Source organism: Cupressus sempervirens, chromosome 4 (assembly GCF_028749045.1).
Source record: "Cupressus sempervirens isolate cs-2001-9-10 chromosome 4, ASM2874904v1, whole genome shotgun sequence".
Classification (NCBI taxonomy): Eukaryota; Viridiplantae; Streptophyta; class Pinopsida; order Cupressales; family Cupressaceae; genus Cupressus; species Cupressus sempervirens.
Genome location: NC_143121.1, coordinates 46826636 through 46847976, shown reverse-complemented (window position 1 = coordinate 46847976; position 21341 = coordinate 46826636). Strand labels below are relative to the sequence as shown.

The 21341-nt window shown below is 33.7% G+C and overlaps 1 protein-coding gene across 3 annotated transcripts in view; it reads right to left on the bottom strand.

Annotated features, from left to right (window-relative positions):
* Window positions 1-21341, bottom strand: part of LOC149559864 (protein DETOXIFICATION 40-like) — a 33266-nt gene that overhangs the window by 9256 nt on the left and 2669 nt on the right. The window contains exon 1 of one of the 3 annotated variants that reach the window (XM_089824335.1): window positions 4892-5285. The exons of 1 other annotated variant lie outside the window; for it this stretch is intronic. In XM_089824335.1, the coding sequence (XP_089680461.1) occupies window positions 4892-5185 (294 nt within the window). In that variant the 5' untranslated portion in view covers window positions 5186-5285. Of the gene's footprint in view, window positions 1-1253; window positions 1740-4891; window positions 5286-21341 lie in introns of those variants that run through there. One more of the 3 variants, XM_089824334.1, reaches the window with a different exon arrangement.

Genomic DNA, 21341 nt, shown 5'->3' with positions numbered 1-21341 from the left:
CATCCCTCTCTTAGGGATAAATTATTGTGTTGTTATTCTTTCTCCACTTTTATTATACGTAAACAAGGGTGTTGAAGAAAGAAGAGTACTTCTTTCATGTTACTCTTATTTGCAGATTTAATGGCTTCTAGCCTCCCCTTTCACTTTTGGGTAAATGAGTTTTGAATTCTCAGATATCTAGTATTAATGATAGGATTGAATTGTATATATTTTTGTTGGGTTTTCTTGTGACAACCTTTAAATCTTTATCCCTAGTTGATGGGTGTTGTGGTGATGAAAAGTTTGGACAAATGTAGTTTAGTTTCCATCTTTACTTATGTTTTCCTAAGTAAAGAACTATACATATTCTATATGTATAGTTGTGGACAAATGAGCCAATTAGTACGTGTGTGATGAGCTCTTAGTACATGTATTACAATTGTTAAAGCACCATTAATGTTAAGAATCTGGACTAAACATGACAAATTTTTGACCTTTATAAAGATTGCTAGAGACTTTCCCCTATACAACCTAAATACTTTTAATTAACTGATTGTTTGATACTTCATATTAAACATAAAAAATAATTATTTGGTATTCTGAAGACAGATCCTTGTATAACTACTTGGCTTATTCAAAAATATTCTAATTTATCTTTATTCCATAAAGCAGAAAGTACATTTAAATATAAATAAACATAAATAAACAAACATAAAATTTCACAATTTACACTAACAGACAGAAATAAGCTTGAAAATAAATGATGTAAACTAGATAAACTTAAAGATAAATATTTTTTAATAATGAAACTTAACTGTTCTCCTTTATATCCACTTAAAACTTTTCTTTGCAGTAAATTAGAAACTTCTAGTGCATACTGTCACACGATTTAATTGTGAGCTGTGAAGTACAACGCTCTTCTTCTTTTTTTCTTCTCCTGGAAATGTTTCAGATTAAACATGGAAAACAGAGTTAAAAACAGAGATTACCAGTTTTCCGGATGAATTTAACTATTAATGGTGAACCGTGTGTTCTGTATACATTTGTTTGTTTGTTTAAAGTTTTGAATCTACAGTCTTGATTTTCTAAGATTATTAGGTTGAAATCAAGATTACTAATCTTATTTAGATTTACATTTAAAACTAAATCATATCACACAATGATTTAGTATTTTAGTCTTTAGATTTGTGTTCTATGTAACTAGATCTATAGATGTCCTCCTCTAATTTGTATGCTTATAAACACAACCGAGAAAATGTAAATAAGAAACATACCATGAGGCCATAAGCGAAAACTTGGATTCCCGAATTTCCAAGAGAGCATCCAGCAAGTTGCAGGTTGCCCAAATGCCCACAAACTATCCGTGTATTCATGCTCATTGTGTAGTTTATCATGTAAACTACTACCGTGGGTGCAGCAAGGGGCCATAACTTCTTGCATTCACATAACACTGCATCTTTCATCTTCTTTATCCATGACTCATTTGGATCAGATAAAATCAATTCCAATTCCTTAATGTCATCTACAACATGAGCGTTCTTAGCGCTAGAAATAGAAGTCGCAGCTAACAAAGGCTTCTGCACTTCAGGCTCCATTTTATTCCCTTCTCGGAGGAGTGAGGAGAAAAAGCCTTGGCTTGAGATCTAAGTAAGAAATAAGGACTTAGAAAGTGTATTAATGGCACCGCCATTCATTGCTGTCAAAGATTAATTTAAGTGAGTGGTGAAAAGATAGTTGTTTATCTTATGATTCTAAATTATGTTTATGGAAACAATGAAGTTATATTATGTATTGAAAGGTGTGAAAGAATGGGGTATTGATGTCTTAATGGGAATGCTAATATAGTGTTCCTCTGCTCTGATGAATAAACACATCAGGGGGTCACTCTTTTTGACTTTTGCAGACAAGTGTGGACATAAGCAATTAATTTTCCAAGATGTGGGGCTCTGCCTTTTACCGCAAGTTGTTGGACCAAAAGTAACATCATTTCAGTCTTTTATCCTCCACCCAGGTCTTTTCAGAAGATTTTGACTTGGGCATTGCCTTTCTACTTCTTCTTTTATGGCACCATAATTGCCTTTCTATTAGTATTGAAACTCATCAATAGTTTGGGTGTTGTGTTTTTTAATTGATTTAAAGTGAGTCAGATTGTGAAAAAGAGAGATATCATAGATTTTTACACGTCATATACATTCCCCATTAATAAACTGTAAGAATCAACACAAAAATAATTTATTTAATAAAGAACTTTTCTAAGTATAAAATACGTCTGATTATTCAAATAAAGAAGGCCTACAGGATATATAAAGACAACTTATGAAACATAAAAACATACCAAGAGACCATAGGAAAATACTTGGATCCCTGTATTTCCAAGAGAGGATGCAGAAAGTTGCAGGTTGCCCAAATGTCCAGAAAACATCTGTGTGGACATACTCATTACATAATTTATTGTATAAACTATTACTGTGGGTACAGCAAGTTGCCATAATTTCTTGGATTCCAATAAAACAGCATCTCTCACATTCTTTGCCCATGACTGATTGGTGTTACATAAAATCATTTCCAATCTGTGAGTGTCATCTACAAGATGAGCATTAGTATTAATAGTAAACAAAGTCTGCTGCACTTCACCCTCCATCTTATTTGCTTCTTGGGGGAGGAACCTTGAGTTCAGACCAATGTAAGGAAAAAGGACTTTGAATTGTATATTTTTTTAGGATAAAATAGGTAATGTTTATAAACTATTTTTATGGGAAATATGATGTTGTATAGATATTGCATCCTAAAAGGTTTGAAGAAATATGCAATATACTAAGTTTTGCTGTAGTGATGAATATATTCATCAGAATAGCACTCTTTACATTTGGCAGACAACTGTAGGGCATACTACCGTTATTTTTCAGGCCTACTTAAAAGTGGCAGCATTACCGTCATTATTCCCCTACCAATGTCTTTGCACATGATTCCGGTTTGGGTGTTGCCTTTCTTGTTCCAAGGAGTAATAATTGAAAGAATTTTCAAGATTCTTATAAGATATTTTATAAAAGAAACTTTTGATCGGGATTTTACATGTTCATGCCTCTCTAATCAAGAATTTTGAAAACGTCATGGGCATCTTGGGATAATCGTAGCTCTATCATGATATGTTCTTTTAAATCAAATGATTAGTCCTTGATAAAATAGACGGTAGATGTTTCTCGTATTTGATGGGCCGGTCAGGAAAACTACATTAAAAGACTAATTGCAGACTCTATTACTTGTCATGCATCAAACCGACACCCATGTGTAGTCTACCGTGAGGATAGTCGACAAAAAATGCCCAATACATGGGTTGGATGCTAAGAAAGCAATCTCCATGGGAAGAGAAATATTGATTAGCTCAAACCCCTTGGAATTTAATTTTCATACCTACGATTGCTAGAACTATAGCTACTATTATTATATCTCGGCATTTATTGAATTATAGTGCTTGCGATTCATTGCCTAAGGTATGCCTTGGATTGGTAGGGTGGTTACATGTCTTTAAGCCTCAAGGATATCTTAATTTTAAAGGTGTTACTAGCTTTTGATGAGAATATCACAAGATTAGATGTTAGAAGAACAAGTAATTCTAAGACTATTACCAATTTATGATAGGGATGCAAAGAGCAGAACTTTGAGGAATGAGTATAAATGACCAATAAAAAGGAAGGCACTCTGTTTACAAGGTCTAGAGATTTGTATGGGATATATCAAATGTTGAAGTTCTTCCTTCACTCATACGTAATAGTTATGTTGCTTGGGTACGCATGCCCACACCTCTAGGATGCATACCCAAGTACTTAGTGGAGAGCATCGTAGCTAAGGACCTCGGTAATTAGTTGTGCGAAGAGATTTTAAACTTTATTTGTATTAACTATACGATGGAATCTATAGTTATGAATTACAATTTCAATAATATATTTAGTTCATATTCAAACATCTTGACAAATTTAATAGATGTGTAATAATTTGTATTAAGATTCTATAAAATCATATTATCTTATTTATAGAACCAATTCTTTACTCTATACTTGATATCATCCTATTGATATAATGTACTATCTCGTCTTGAAAATCTCATATGATTAAAGATATGTTGTAAATGTTCTAATAAATGTTATTAATGCCATATAGAGATCAAAATATAATGTATGCAATATTATCTCATGCTTGGATATTATTTAAAAACATTATACTAAGGCCGTGTAAATTGAGGTTGGCATCCTACAATGAAACCTCGCCATAAAGTCTCAAGACTAAATGATGGTGGTACGTAAATATTTAAGATTTATGCCCGTTAACAGAGAATGGATTAATTAGATCTTGTTTCAAAGTCGAAATTTGAAATTCATTTCATATAATTGATGTGCAGAGTTCCCCATCCTAGCTGTCTTATTTCATGGCAATCCTAGACCAATGATTGTGGCCGTAGATTAATCAAAGCGGTTTAAGTCCATTGATCATCTCTAGCTTGTTAGACCCGGACTTGAGAACCCAACATAAATTAAATCGCGAAAGGACCTCACATTCGCGGAAGTCTTCCCGAAGAATTTGTCATTACTTCCAAAATCGAGACACGAAGAAAACTTTTTAAAATCCCAAACTCATTTTCCAATCTAATGTACTAAACAAAGTTTAAAAATAGGTGTTCCACATTAGACCATTTTTAAAGTTAAACTTAGAGAAGCTACAATTAATTAGAAACTGAAAGTTACTCAGTTTAAGTACAATTTGCTATTCTGGTTCAGATTTACATTTAGAATTGAATCATCTTACAATAGTTTGGTCTAAGTTGAGTTCAAAAGTTAACGTGAGCAACAATCAATATAATAATAAAAAGACATTTTCTAATTTGTATGCTTTAACAATTAAGCAATAGTTAACATACCATGAGGCCATAAGCAAAAACTTGGATTCCTGAATTTCCAAGAGAGGATGCAGCAAGTTGGAGGTTGCCCAAATGTCCACAATATATCCTTGTGACCATGCTCATTGTATAGTTAATCATGTAAACTATTACCGTCGGTGCAGCAAGGGGCCATAATTTTTTGCATTCAAATAACACTGCATCTCCCATCTTTTTTGCCCATGACTGATTGGGATTACACAAAATCAATTCCAATCGCTTATCTACAACATGAGGAGCTACAGCTAACAAAGACTGCTGTATTTCAGCCTCCATCTTAATCTAATTTGTGGTTGTACTTTGTTTTTTGGTGGGTGAGGGGGAGAAAGAACCCTGGCTTCTGAACCAAGTATATGAACAATTTGCGAGGAGAAATGACTTAGAAGTGTATTAATGGTCATTAATATTATATAAAGAAAAAGAATTAGATGTATATTATTGGCATAATAATATTAGGTGAATAACATGATCAAGCAACCTAATACTAATGGAACTCTCGTCTTTTGTGGATGAGTTTCTTTAAACCTACTTATTCTTCCACTTAGATCTACGCTCTCCCCAATGATTGGAAATGCTGTCTACTAAAATAATGTCCCTTTAGAGTAATTTCGCACTAGCCAAAAAATTAGGAAGGAAAAGAAAATAATCTAAACAAGATGTTAAGATTTCAGTATTTGAAAAGGACTCTCAACGCTATGTTTTATTAGGCGTATATGATATAATCGGTGAAGTCAACCTGATTAAATTGACTGTCACCTAATACAAAGGGTTTCAAAGAACAAAGTATCAATATTCTTTTAATAGTGTTGCTAATAAAGTTTTGTTGCTATGATGATGAATAAATTGATCGAAGAATCTTATTCTTGGGTCAAAATCAATCAATACTCCACAGCGTGGGAATTTCCCTTTATGTTAGTGGCCTTCGGCATTTTAAATTCGTGGCTGGAGTGAGAGTAGCATTATTGGGGGCTTCTGCCTTGCACTCATAGCTTTTTACGATTCCATTAATTGAAAAATTTCTTGAATTACTCTTGTGAGATATCTTTGAAAGAAATGTTTTATAGGATTTTTTTTTCATGGCTTTTCATTAAGACTTTGATGGAATACGGAGCGTCTTTATCACCTCATTATTAGTTTTTATTTATTTTAAAATTTGATATTTTTCATTTCAATAAAAGATAAAGAGCGAATATTTGGGATTTATATAAATATTATATTTGAAACTTGAAATAAAATTCAACGATAATAAATTTCCATTTCAATTTGATTTCAAATTTTGTAAATAATATGAAAAAATATTTTAATAATTTTATAATAATAAATTGTTATTATAATAATTTTTAAAAATATATATCATAATTAAAATATTATCCATTTTCTAACTTTCCAACACATCATTGCAACAATTAGGTGATTGATTTAAAAGCATGTTTTGCATTAAAATGAGAGATCCCAATAATCAAGTAGTTTATTGAGACAATTCTTATCCCCCCAAATAAAAGCATATTCCTCTGAAGAGGCTCAGAGATATGAATATCCATCGAAATAAAAACAAAGGTAGAGCGACCCATGAAAGTGTTGATATTGTGAGGGCCAACAGTCAAGTCATTGTTCCCTCCAATAATCGAGTCTCTTGGTTTCCAAAGACTCTTCATTTGTAATATTATTGGAGCCCTTTTATATGTTGCTCTTGCTCATTTGTAATCAACTTTTACACATTAATCTAATACTCTACAGTCTGGACGTAGCCATTATTGTGGTGAACCAGGATAAATCTGGTGGTGTATTTCTTCTTATTGCGACATTTTTTTATTCTCTGTTTAAATCCTTTCAATTGGTATCAGAGCATGAGGTGTGCAGATTGGGAAATCGATGTTGAATTTTCTGAAAAGATGGAGGATTTGAAAATAGAGAAATTTACAAGCAAGAATTACAGCCTATGGAAAGTGCAGATGTGCTCCTTACTGGTTAAGCAAGACTTGGCTCTTGCAATCAAAGGAAAGTCTAAGAAACCGTCTACAACGACTGATGAAGATTGGGAAAAGATGGATGAGAAGGTGTGGCATCCATTTTTCTCTCACTAGCGAAAAACGTCTTGTTCAATGTCTCAAATGAGAAGTCAACGAAAGAGGTTTGGGACAAACTTCAGAATATGTATCAAACGGCGTCGGCTGCAAACAAAATCTTCATTATGAAGAAACTCTACAAACTGAAAATGAAGGAAGGGACTGCAATGTCAAATCATATAAATGATTTGAACACCCTATTATGTCAAGCAAGCTCGGTTGGTATGACTCAAGATGACGAATCCAAAGCAATCATCTTGTTATGTTCTTTACCTGACAGTTGGGATCCTATAGTTACAGCTATAAGTACTTCAAACTCTATGAAGTCAAAGCTAGCCTACGATGAAGTTGTTGCCACTTTATTAAGTGAAGACATGAGAAGAAGTAACAAAGACTCATCATCCGGTGATGCTCTCACTATGGTCAGCACTGAGAGAAGAGGAAGAAGCCATCATAGAGGAAATAATAATTACAATCAGTGAAGATCAAAGTCACCCAATCGTTCAAGGTCAAGAGGTAGGAATGGTGAATGCTGGTTTTGTGGTAAGCCTAGCCACACAAAGAGAAATTGTTGGGCTTACAAGAAAGCACAAGAAAATGTGAGAAGCATGCAAGCAAATACAGCCTATGAGAAAGATAATAGTGCTTTAGTTCTTTCTACAAGTGACACAAAATCAAATTCTTGGGTGATAGATTCTGGAGCTTCTTTCCATGCTACTTCATGTACGGATTGTTTCTCAAACTACCATGAAGGTCAATTTGGAGAGGTATTTCTTGGAGACAACAAATCCTGCAAAATAGTTGGCAAAGGTGACATTTTGTTATAGCTGGAAGATGGAGGGAAATGGTTGTTAAAAGATGTTCGCCATGTTCCCAAATTAAAGCGAAATTTGATTTCGGTCAATCAGCTCTTTGCCCAAGGATATTATCCATTCTTATATCCGGATACTTGGAAAGTTACCAAGGGTTCGAGAATAATTGCCAAGGGAAACAAAGTTGGTAATCTTTATCTCCTTGAGAAGCCTACTGAAATAGGGGCAGCTATGACAGTCATGGGCAGCGATGCAGCACTTTGGCATCAAAGATTAGGCCAGATGAGCAAAAAGGGCCTTAAGATAATGCTCAAAAGGGATCAACTACCGGGTCTCGAATCAGCAATTTTGGAATTTTGTGAACATTTCCTTTGCGGAAAACAAAAGCAAGTCGGCTTCTTGAAAGATGGACATAATCTCAAGGAGAAACCATTGGAACTTGGACACTTGGATGTCTTTGGTCCGGTTGAGGTAAGCTCTTTAGGAGGTTCAAAATTTTTTGTTACTTTCCTTGATGACTATACTAGGAAAGTATGGATATATATGATGGCAAATAAATCTGAAGTTTTTTCTAAGTTTAAAGTTTTCAAAGCTCTTGTTGAAAACCAAAGGAGCCATAAGATCAAATGTTTAAAAACAAATAATGGAGGTGAGTTTTGTTCGCTGGAGTTTGACAATTATTGTGCAGATAATGGTATTTGTAGGGTGAAAGTTGTACCCTACACCCCTCAAGAAAATGGGGCAGCGGAAAGACTCAACAGGACAATAATGGAGAAAGCTCGGTGTATGCTTTCAAATGTAGGATTGGACAAAGAATTCTGGGTTGAGGCATCTAATACAATCGTATATCTCATTAATCGGAGTCCTTCTTCAAGGTTGAACTTCAAAATTTCGGAAGAGGAATGGCAAGGTAGAAGAATTTCTTACTCTCATCTTAAAGTTTTTCGTTGTTAGGCTTTCGCACATGTGCCCAAAGAAAAGAGAAGCAAGCTGGATCCTAAATCCGAGCCTTGCATATTCATTGGATACGGAGAGGATCAGTTTGTCTTTAGGCTTTGGAGTTTAATTGAAAAGAAGATCATTAGGAGCAAAGATGTTGTCTTTAATGAGAAGGTATTTCCTCATTCTAAAGACAAGACTCCTAATAGAGAATTCATTCCTTTACTCGATATGATGAGTAATGGTAGACACTCTCAGCATGGCAATACCCAGTTGTTGTATCCCACAAACAATCTCTCCCCTACATCAGTTCTTGCTCCTGCCCCTGTCTCTTCCTCAGAGGATACATGGCACACTCAGGCAGAAGATTCCCTCTTCAACTCGGGAAGTTATCATAATGAAAGTGCAAATTTAGAACAGTTCACTACCATAAATCAATCAGATGCTCGGCCTATATCTTCACTACCTCAGGACTGTGAAACAGAACAAACTAGAAGTAATGGCAGATCACTAGAGGATACATGTGGGACTGAGCAATCCACCCACCGTAGCCAAGAAGACTTTGTCTTTAAGGGAAACAAAGGGAAACAGTCACTCAATCAACCATCCACCCGCAGACATCTAGAGTCAACAAAATACTCTACAGATATGATATTCGATGTAGGTGATTATGCAAGGCATAGTATGGACAACGATGACAATATCAACCCGCAGTATAGCATTGGCAGGCAATACATTTCCAACTTCAATCCTCATCCGCAGGATGTCAACGTGCAGGGTTTTAGAGCTGTTTCACATCTTGCACGCAATCCGCAGGTTAGAATTGTTAATCCGCATACGCAAGTAGCAAAAGTCAATTCGCAGCAAAGAGAAGTTAATCCACAGGTTACACATATCAATCCGCAGGTTGCACATGTTAATTCGGAGGTTCCACAAGTTAATACGCAGATTGCACAAGCTAATCCACGGATGCAATTTGTAGAAGTAAATTCGCAGGGGGCAGTTAATCTACAGGTTCAAACACCCGCCTTGGGCTCGGGTCATGGTATTTCTCCAAATTTGTATGTGCCACACTCTGTTCCTTTGTAGAATCTCTCCCATCCAAGGGATTTCATTGATGAGCAGCCAAACATAATTCATATGGAACTCCATGACAGTTACTCTCCCCCTCATGACTCTGGGACATCCAACATGGATGCAAGAAATATGGAAGGAAATTCAGAGCCCACAAATCCAACTGCCATCAATGGCAAAAGTCATATGCATGAACCTTATAATAATATGTTCTCAAGCAGTAGAGAGGGCAGTCAACATTTAAACCAACGAACTAGAGTAACTAGTTCTCCATTTTAATTGGTTCAACCAGAGAACAAAGAACCCCCAATGAGAAGATCCACTAGAGAATGGAGAATGCTGGCTAAATTCTCTGATTATGAATTATTGTACGCTGAAGAAGCGGAGCCTTCAATTCTAGTTTCAAAATTTTCAGAACCGTCTACATTCAAAGCAGCTCTCAAAGATGTCAATAGTGATAAATGGCAAACAACAATGCATGAAGAAATGGATTCTTTACTCAAGAATCAAACCTAGGATTTGGTCTCTCTTCCACCTAATCGAAGACCACTTAGGAACAAGTGGATATATCATGTGAAAGACTAAGCGGAAGGCAATAAACGCTTCAAAGCCAAATTGGTGGTAAAGGGATTTGATCAAGAAAAAAGGATAGATTTCAATTAAATCTTCTCACCGGTTGTCAAGATGACAACTATTTGAACTGTTTTGGGATTAGCAGCAGTATGGGATCTTGAGTTAGAACAGCTTGATGTGAAAATCGAATTCCTACATGGTGATGTAGAAGAAGAACTTTACATGGAGCAGTCTCAAGGGTTCGCAAAGAAGGGACATGAACATCTTTATTGCAGATTAAATCAGAGCTTGTATGGCCTGAAACAAGCCCCAAGACAGTGGTATGTAAAATTTGATCACTTCATGACTGAGCATAACTTCACAAGATGTGAATCAGACCCATGTTTTTACTTCAAGAAACTTCCAAGTGGTGAGTTTCTCATCCTTCTTTATGTTGATGATATGTTAGTAGCTAGCACAAACAAAAGAATAGTTAATGAGTTGAAGCAAAAATTGGCAAGCAAGTTTGCAATGAAAGACTTAAGGGCAGCTAAAAAGATTCTTGGCATGACAATCACAAGGGATAGGAAAAAGAGGGAAATCACTTTGTCTCAAAAACAATACATTGACAAAGTTGTTGAAAGATTTGGCATGGCTGATGCAAAAGTAACTCCTATTCCTCTTGCTGGTCATTTTTTATTAAGTTTTGAATTATGTCCTAAAACACAAGAAGAAAAAGAATTTATGGAGAAAATTTCCTACAAATCAGCCATTGGTAGCATTATGTATGCTATGGTTTCTACTCGCCCCAACATTGCTCATGCGGTGGGAGTTGTGAGCAGGTTCATGAGCAATCCCAAAAAAGCTCATTGGGAAGCCGTTAAATGGATACTAAGGTATCTAAAAGGTACTTCAGATTATGTTTTATGTTTTGGCGGAAAAAAAGTTCAACAACAAGGTTACACTGATTCTGATCTTGCCGGAGACTTGGACAAACGAAGGTCTACCACAAGTTACACCTTCACATTTGCTGGAGCTGCGATCAGTTGGGCTTCACGATTGCAACATTGCATTGCTCTTTCTTCAGCTGAAGTTGAATACTTAGCTCTTTCCGAAGGTGCAAGGGAAATGGTTTGACTTCAAGGGTTACTTGGTGACTTGAAAGTTCATCAAAATGAATATAATCTATTTTGTGACAGCCTTAGTGCGATCTTCACGGCACATAATCAGTCATCACAACGTCGCTCCAAGCACGTTGATGCACATCCTCACTTTGTTCGTCATGCAGTCGAAGAGGGCAAGCTGAATGTTGTCAAGATTGACACCAAGATCAATCCGACTGATATATTCACGAAGGTTGTTGCCAAAGAGAAGTTCGAATGTGCTAGAACTTCTCTTGGGCTTGTGAAGAAAAGATAGATCATTCTCTGAGTAGGGTATTGGGTGATCAGTTGCAGTATTGGTTGTCCTTTAGATGGGAGTTTGTTGATATTGTGAAGGCCAACAATCAAGTCATTGTTCCCTCCAATAATCAAGTCTCTTGGTTTCCAAAGACTCTTCATTTGTAATATTATTGGAGCCCTTTTATATGCTACTCCTGCTCATTTGTAATCAACTTTTACACATTAATCTAATACTCTACAATCTGGATGTAGCCACTATTGTGGTGAACTAGGATAAATTTGGTGTTGCGTATTTCTTCTTATTGTGACATTTTTTTATTCTTTGTTTAAATCCTTTCAGAAAGAAGTGGTAGGATCAACATGCAAGAAAATATCCACTAAAAGTTGTCAATGGTCATATGGTATGGATCCTCTAGAAATTGGGGAGAAAAAATTGAAGTTGAACCCACACAAGTCTGACAGTTTGAAAGGTTCAAAATGAGGTTGATGGACTTAATCTAAGGCTTGACCAAGAGAGAATGCTCTCACCAAAGTTGTAGCCCACCATAAAGCACCAAATACTTATCCTTTGAAGAGTAGAAATATGCAAAGAAGAAACCATTGATAAAAGGGACTAACTCAATCTTGCGCTAAATGATTGATCTCTAAGAATCTAGAGTTCATTGTGAAGATTGAAAAGGGTAAGCTAGAAATTACTCAATCCTTACACAAATAAAAGTCTTATTTTAAAGAACATTCTACCCCAAAAAAATACCATCAAGAAGGAATGTGTATGGGGAAGTGGGTGTAACTTAATTCATTGAGATCAAGAAAGAACCCCAATCTATCAATTTTAGCACAAGAACATTGACATTCAAGCATTGAAGCAACCTCCAAACCAACAATAATATGGTGAACAAGAGAATGAGTTATAGCCAGAGTGGAAACCCATAGGGGCCTTAGAAAACATCTATATCATTCCCATCACTATTTCCAAAGATGAGCATAATGACACTAAACAAATGAGGGGAGGATTAGAAAAGGGCAATATCATCACCATCTCCAAAAATGAACATAATGACACTAAAGAAATGAGTAGCACACACCTACTAATGGGAGGATTAGGAAAAGGCTGGGAGGATTAGAATATTTGAAGAGGAGAAGTCTCCTCCATACAATAGAATCCAAATTAGTTTGAATGTCATAGAACTTGAACTTTTTAAATCCTATCCAACATTGATAGATCATTGAGATCATTATGTATGCTTTGAAATGTCAGTGCAAATAAAACCTACACAATTAGGGAAGCGGCTATCCTCATAGACATGGCTATCCTCCCACAAAATGTATAGTTGACCAATTTTCTAAAACAACAAAAAAATTTGTTTTCGCAAATTTAGGGAAAAAAAAAATTGAATTAATTTTGTCTTTGATTTCATTTTTATTTTTTTGGGTGGAAGATCACCCTCTACCCACTGTTAGAACCTGTAATACCTTTTCTATGCATTGTGGTTTCCCCAAATAACAGGAGAGTTGCACGTGACCACACGCTGTGATATTCTGCGTTTCCCGGAGATATCGAAAGCGGGCAAATCGAGAGCTCGAATCCCCGGAGACATGCGAACACGGTCAAAGCAGCTAACTTCCTGCCAGCTGTGCGCTCAAGTAAGGAAAAGCGTGCCGCCACCATAGTGTTAGGCCTCAAAGTTTTGTCCTCGCACAAATTTTCTCCTCTTTAAAATATTGTTTTGTTTCTCGGGCTCTAAACTTTTGGGAAAGAAAAAAAAAAATTCTTTGTGTTTTTTTTAATGTGGGAATGTAATAAGGAACTAAGCTAGCAGTAGTCAAACAAATGTTCGGATTAGCGGCAGTCTGTAAGAAACGAGGCCTGATACATTCCTCATATAGCTCAACATCACTGCAAACCGCCTACTAGTCAGCATGTAGCCTGTTTGTGCATATCGAAATCTTCGCTATTTGATTGGAAATATTTGGAATCAGGAGAAAGAGAAAGTCCAATCTGTGCACAGATTAATTTGACCGCAATTATATTAATTAAATGATTTTGTGTCGATTTTGTTCCATTCACATTTGGGGTGGTTAGGAATCCTGTAACCCACAACCTCAAGCACGACTATTTGTCCTCTTAAATACACATTATTATAGATATAAATATAATAATAATAATGCACATCAACTTTGCTAAGATCAATTGCTATAGTTATAATATTCAATTTTAGCATTTGTTTCATCTTCAATCCTCAAGTTCATAGGAGAAGAAGCACTAGACCATTTTAAATTTATAATTTTTTCAGTCATGAGATTGGGATGGGATTAAGTTCAGATGTTTGACTGTTTCACTTACATAAGCATAATCTAAATTCAATGAGTGCATAGTGTTCCATTTATTATCAAAAAAGATGGATTCATCTTGAATTACTACTTATAAAATATGAATCAATAAATTTGACTCAAAAACTATACATATCCCAATTTAACTTATGTGAAAATTGAAAATAACAATTGATCAAATAGATGTCTACATATCTGCTCATTTAAAAAAATCGTTATATCCATAGTACATACAGTTCAACGCCTCTATTTTTAGGAGGACTGCTAAATTTAGAAGGATTTGCCAAATTTAAAAACAAGACAAACAAACGGCTGAAAATTAAAAAGCTGCCAAACTTGCAGTAGCGGCAGATGAAGCCGAAAGTCAAAAGGAGAAGGCGTAATGACAGAAAGTAATAATATAACGAGAGGGTACAGAAAGAATCGAGGGGATGCACCGTACAAGCTTCCAATGCGTGAGTTACAACGTGAGTTAAGCAAACCACGTGACAAACAATATTTCGCCTACCATCGAAAAACGACAAACCCAAAAAAGAACTAACTAAAAATTAGTAGTTTTGGGCAGGGGACGTGGATTGTACGGCACATAAATTCCCACACGTACCACACAAAATAAATAAATAGATAAGTTTTCCTTTGTAATCATTCAACTGAAGTCTGAATATGAGTGGAATAGGCATATCTAAATTCTTAGAATTTCAGATTTTTTTGTTTGATGCACTAAATTAGAATTGTGAAATTGTGAATAAGAATATTTATTCTAATTTTGGTTCAAAAATGAGCATTTGCAATTCTATCTGAATAGGTAGAATTGGATTGGAATACATATTTCTATTCTAGTTTTATTTATTTTAGAAAACATAAATTTTGAGGTCTGTGAATTCCCAATCAAATTTCAACTGAACCAAAGAAGAATAAGAATATGTATTCTTATTTTCTATTCTAAAATAATAGTGCCAGTTAGTAAGTAGGTTTTTTCTATTTCAATAGGAATTATGTAATTTGTATTGGATTAGTAGATTGGACCACATTTCTAAATGACCATTTTTTCCTTTTTGAATAAGTTTGTCTTAATTGTGGAGAAAGCACAATTCTCTCAATTATATATATTAAAAAAATAAAAAAATAAAAAGTTTATTAATATATTTCACATATATCCATGAAGTTATGCTACTAGTAGAAGTTTTAGAAATTATATTGCATAATATTAAATTAGAATGAAAAGTATTTTAGAAATTGTAGAAACAAAACTATAAGTGACCTCAACTGGATGACATCTTTTTTATTATTTTCTAACTTATCTATAAAAAAAATAAAGAGTTAATAACAATCAATTAATTATATCCATTATCCAAGTCAACTTTGCTAAGACTAGTTGTTATAGTATTTAGTGATTCAAGACTCTTTCTTTTCAATCAGTTGTTACTCTATAAAATGACTTCGTTGATGTGACAAACAACTAAGCATGCAATGCCAACCAAGTCGCGAACAAAACATTAACAGGGAGCTCATAATTCAAAGATTAGACTTTGGACTATCAACCCAACTAAGACACAATTCATACAAAAAGACAGAGTGCCAAGAGGGAAATGATTAGAGACAAATGCTTATTTTAACAGCTGTTCGTCTGAAATGGAGTGCATATGATATACGTTATGTGTTTCTTTGGTCTTTGTCCACGTTCCACGTTCCGGCGTCTTGAAACGCGAAGTGTAAATGGATGAATTAATGAGCTTGTGCTTATCATCATTTACAATTTTCCGTCCACCTCTTTGTAGAGGAGATAAAGAAAAATTTGCCTAATTATTTTATGTGTGTCGTGGGAATTTGACTTTTCCCTTTTGGATTAGAGATTATTGCTTTTTTAATAAAGTTTTACATACACTGAAAAAAAGATTTTTGCTTGTGAGTACGATTTAGATTCAATGTGTACTAAGTGTTTCATTTATTTTCATGAGAGATGGATTCATGTTGAATCACTACTCATGAAACATGGGTCAATGAATTTGACTCAAAATCACACAGTTAAATCCTAATAACAATGTTACAACCTTTTTCAATAAATATTAAGCTAATAAAAAAGCCTAGAAACGCAATGGCAAAACAGATTGTATCTTGGCAATATTGGAGTCTACCTTTTTTTTTTCGGCTTTTTCTATAGTTGTTGGGGATAAAGCTTATCCACCTAATCCAAAATTTGGCACGTTCAATGGTATCCAGACCTTTTTGTGATCGATCGTAACTTTATATCGTAGGTCAAATACAATCCTGCAAATATTAAGTGTCCCTGGAAAACTAAAAGGCTCCAGTACTGGATTTGTCATCTATAGAAGTGTATTTACAAAACAAATTATTCAGAGGTTAGTTTGCAGTTAAATTTGAGGCCTCTGACATGTTATTGTTTGGTAAAGGCTTGTCATACTTTTCGTCAATCAAATAGGAGTTGAATTTAAGACTTGTCATTCACCACGGTGGAACACTGCCCCCTATTAATGACCCTCTTAATGACTTGACCACTTTTGACTCAGGTGTTCTTATTAACACAAAAACTTAATTTATTTTTATTCCTAACGAAGATAAATGTCTTTTTCTTTATCCATCAAGTTTAAAATGTCGAATTAATGATGATAATGCTGTCTCTCTAATACCTCGAGACAATTGTCAAATCTTAGATACAAGGAGATTCCTAAAGAAACAGACCAGTTATTATTATTATTATTTAACGGGCCTGCATAGAATGACAACAAAGTAACGCAAAGTTAAAAGCGAGTGTCATGATGCTACTTTACTACAAAATTCGATAATCTATTTACCACCAATAATTATTATCTCAAGCTGTTTAAAAACAAGGGGCGCAAGCGTAAAGTTCTTAAAGTTCCTGCTTTCATGATTTTATGGTTGATTGAAGTAGGTTTTGGTTAAAATATAATGTATTTAGTTTAATAAAATAACAAATAAATAGTAATGACAAATAGAATATTATAGTGGTAAGCTAAATTAAATTACAGAGTATAGTTAGTATATTATTAAATTATATAACTGCAATGATATATATTAATTAAAATAGTAAAAGAATATATAAATAAATATTATAGTATCATGGTAAATTAAAATTAGATGACATCGTAAAGGACATTTATGAGATCAAAGATATTTATGAACTAATTATATATAAGATATAGATAAAATTATATAATTTTTTTTAAAAAGAGTTAAATTGATTAATTTTAATGATGAAATTGTTTGATATATCTTGTTTAAGTGATAAATTCATCTAATTGAAGAAGGTGGACAAAATTCTTAAGCTTAAATCTAATGCATAAAAATAAATAAACATAAATTAATTTAAAAATAACATTTATGTTTTAAAAAAACCAAACACACTTATCATAAATAAAGTTGATAATATACAAAGCTAAACAATTTGAACTTTATTAAAATTGATACAAAATTAGTATTATGTATTTTAAAGTATAAATTAAAAATATCAATATAATAAAAATTATATATAAAAATAAAAAATAAACAATAAATCTATTAAAAACATTAGTTTAGATATGTCAAAATAAAAGAAACTAAATTCTAATTTAAACTTATATATAAATTAAAATTAAAATAAATATGAAACTAAGCTATATAAAAAATAATTTTTGAAAATTGACAATTTAGAAGAGTTAAAATGTCTATATTTGATTAAAATACCTATACTTGATTAAAATATCTATATTTAATAGCATTTTACAAATTACAAAAATAAACATCAATTAAAAGTGATTGTCTTTTTTTTTAAAGTTTGTCCACTAGTCACAAATGTGGAAAAGGTAAAATTGAAATTAATACATTTATGAGGTGTTAGGAAAATGATTATTTTTAAATAAAATTTATCCACTTGTCACAAGAAAAGAAAAGATAAAGTTGCAATTAATGCTTGCATTAATAGAGGTATTGGAAAAAATAATTGTATTTTTGTTGAAAAAAATTTTAAAAATTTCATTGCCTTTCTCCTCATGAGACAATAAGGTTTTCAAAAAATTGTATTTTTCAATTTAAAAAAATCATGCAAATTACAAAACCTTTTGCAAACATTACTATATGAATGAAATCTAAAATCTGATTGGTGCAGCTATAAATACAATAGACTAAATGAAAGCAGAAGTTACAGGAACTAAAAATACAAAAAAAAGATGTGTACTACTTCCCGACATCTATTATATTAATAATGTAGTAAAAATCAAAATCTCAATCTCATTTGTATAGAGAGTTCCTTGAGCTAAAGAGAAACAAAACTAAAAGACCACCTCAAGTTTGCTTCTCAATGTTGTTGTTGTCATCATCATTTAATTATTATTCCACAACTTGGTCAGTCAATGCTTATCAGTAATAACATTAAGACCATCAGAATGAATGGTGAACAAATATCTTGTCACCAACCATTTTAATCCCTACAAGCGTACCTCATCCGCGGCATTGGCTGCATAGGCCATGCAGTTCCAAAGATCTTCCCACAACGATTCATAACGAGAAACGAAGTATCCGCTTGGTTGGTAAGCTACGCATTTTTTATTTCCCCAAAACACGAGAGTTGCACGAGAACGCACGCTGTGATATTTTGCGTTTCCCGGAGATGATCGAAAACGGGCAAATCGAGAGATCAAATCCCCGGAAACGTGCGAACACGGCCAAAGCAGGTAACGTGCTCAACTCGAGCAACGTCTATACAGCCACGAAAATGCACTTTCGTAATCAACTCGAGCAACGTCTATACAGCCACGAAAATGCACTTTCTTACGAAGGAGAGGAGTCAGGAATATTTTTTGAAAAGCCGCAAAAAGCAATGTAAAGGAAGTGCATTTTCGTGGCTGTATAGCCACGGGCCTCAACTCGCTCCTCCTGCCAGCTGTGCGCTAAAGCCCCCTCCACCGTGTTTTGGCCTCCTCAAAGTTTTGTCTTCGCACAAATATTCTCTGCTTTGTTATAATTAAATACAAAAATTGTATTTATGTTTCTTTTAACGTCGGATTTTAATAAGAAATTAAGTTAGCAATAGTCAAACAAATGTTCGGATTAGCGGCAGTCTGTAAGAAACGAGGACTGATACATTCATCAAATAGCTAAACATCACCGCAAACCACGTACTAATCACCATATTACACAATGTTTTCATGCGCCCTTATATTTAAGCACTAGAGTGCGCCCTTATATTTAAGGGCTAGAGTGTTCCTATGAAAAATTAATATTGTGGAAAAGGGATAATATTGAATCTTTTCCTACTATTTTTATGGAGCCACTATATTTAAGGTAATGAAAATAAGCTATGAATAAAAAGGGGCTCAAAATAAACAGTGGCTACTTATTGAAAACGCTTCATTTGTCATCATATATTTACTTCTCTCCATTTTTTATTTCTAAATTTTATTTTAGCTTTTTAAGTACTAAATTTTCTATTCAATTTTTATTAAAGAAAAATTAATATTAGAATTATTAGCAGCTGCATGGGATCATAAACTGCCCAAAATATTCCTAAAAATAATGAGTGTGTGCTAGCCAAATTAAGCTTAGCAATTGTATGAAGCCTTGCTCTCATAGCAATTTGTGCATATGGAATTTTTGACTGTTTAATTGAAATTACTCGAAATGGGTAGAAAGAGAAAGATCAAGAAGATTTCCACAATTTATATGAAATTAACAAATTTTATACTTTTGATTCAATTGTGTCTTGATTTTTGTATAAATGTTTCACAACACTTTTTGTGATGATTTTTTTTAATGCTCTCTTTCTCTTATTCTAATGATGGATTGTGATCTGAAACATTGATGCAAAAGAGCGAATTGCTGCCCATGCTGCCCATGTACACCTTCACTTCCAAAACCTCCAATTATCACCATAAAAAGTTACTAGTAGCAGCTCACACATGTACTAATAGTTGATCATTTTTCAGTTTTCTTGGTCATTGATTGGTTCATTGTGCAAAAAGTACTATAGAAGAACACATTTTAAAATGGTATTTTTAGATGACTCCACTCTACCTCTTCATTTCGATATACAGCTTAGGAAATATAGGTATATGAAGTTAGCTTGGACGACTACAGGGACATTTCCCTTATGTGCATCGAATAATAATGCAAAAGATCCTCATCTTATGAGTACAAGACTGTTCCTTCAGCCCATAAGAAAAAGAAAGCAATAGACCACTTTAAATTTAACACTTCTTTGAACATATTAAATAGTTCTATCTTTTATCTAGTACCATTGTGTAAGGTTTTAATTCACGACCCATCATCACAATGGAGGACTCAAAAAGAATAAAGAAATGATGAATCATGTAGTGTGATATCAAACATTGATGATAAAAAAAATTGTACAGTCCTAAAAAAAATTTATATAAATTGTGAAAAATTGATAACTTTGATATTAAACAGTTTTATTAAATAACTATTAACGAATAATTGAACAATTAGGCGGCTACATATCCGTACGATTCAATCCCCTTAGAAAAATCATATATCCATACGGTTCAATCTCCTAAATTTAGCAGTACTGCTAATTTAGAAGACCCTGCCAAATTTAAAAACATGGAAAACACACAGCTGAAGATAGAAAAGCTGCCAAATTTGCAGTAGCGGCAGATGTAGAGAAAAGTCACAAGGAGTGTTCGGTACAGGTAACAAATAACGAGACATCCACAGAACCAGCTACCAATGCCTGAATTAAGCAAAACACGTGACAAATAAATATTTGCCTACCGTCGGAAAACGAGAAAACGAAAAACGTCTCTTAAAAACTAATAAAAATTTACTAGATTTGCGCAGGCGGCCATCAGGGGCCTTGGAAAGAAAAATAAATAAAAATATGCACCTAACGTTACAGGTTTTTTAACTTATTAATTAATATAAAAATCACAGAACCATAGTCCTCTGATTTTTTATATGTAATTTTTATATTAATTAATAAATTAATAGTTCACGGGATATTAACATATTTCATATGTGATATTCAATGTAATCGGGTAGGAATTTTTGGAATTTGTACTGGATGACCATTTTTTTAATCTTTGTGTGGTCTTGACTCACCATTTTTAAAATCTTTCTGCGGTCTTGATTGTGCAGAAGTCACCTTTCTAAATTACAAAAATTAATTACAAATTTTACAGGAAAATAAAAAATAAAAAATAAAAATATATTTTATATATATTAATATCGTGGAAAGTTTTGCAACTTGTATTAGATGGAATAATAACTATAATCAATTAAGTGA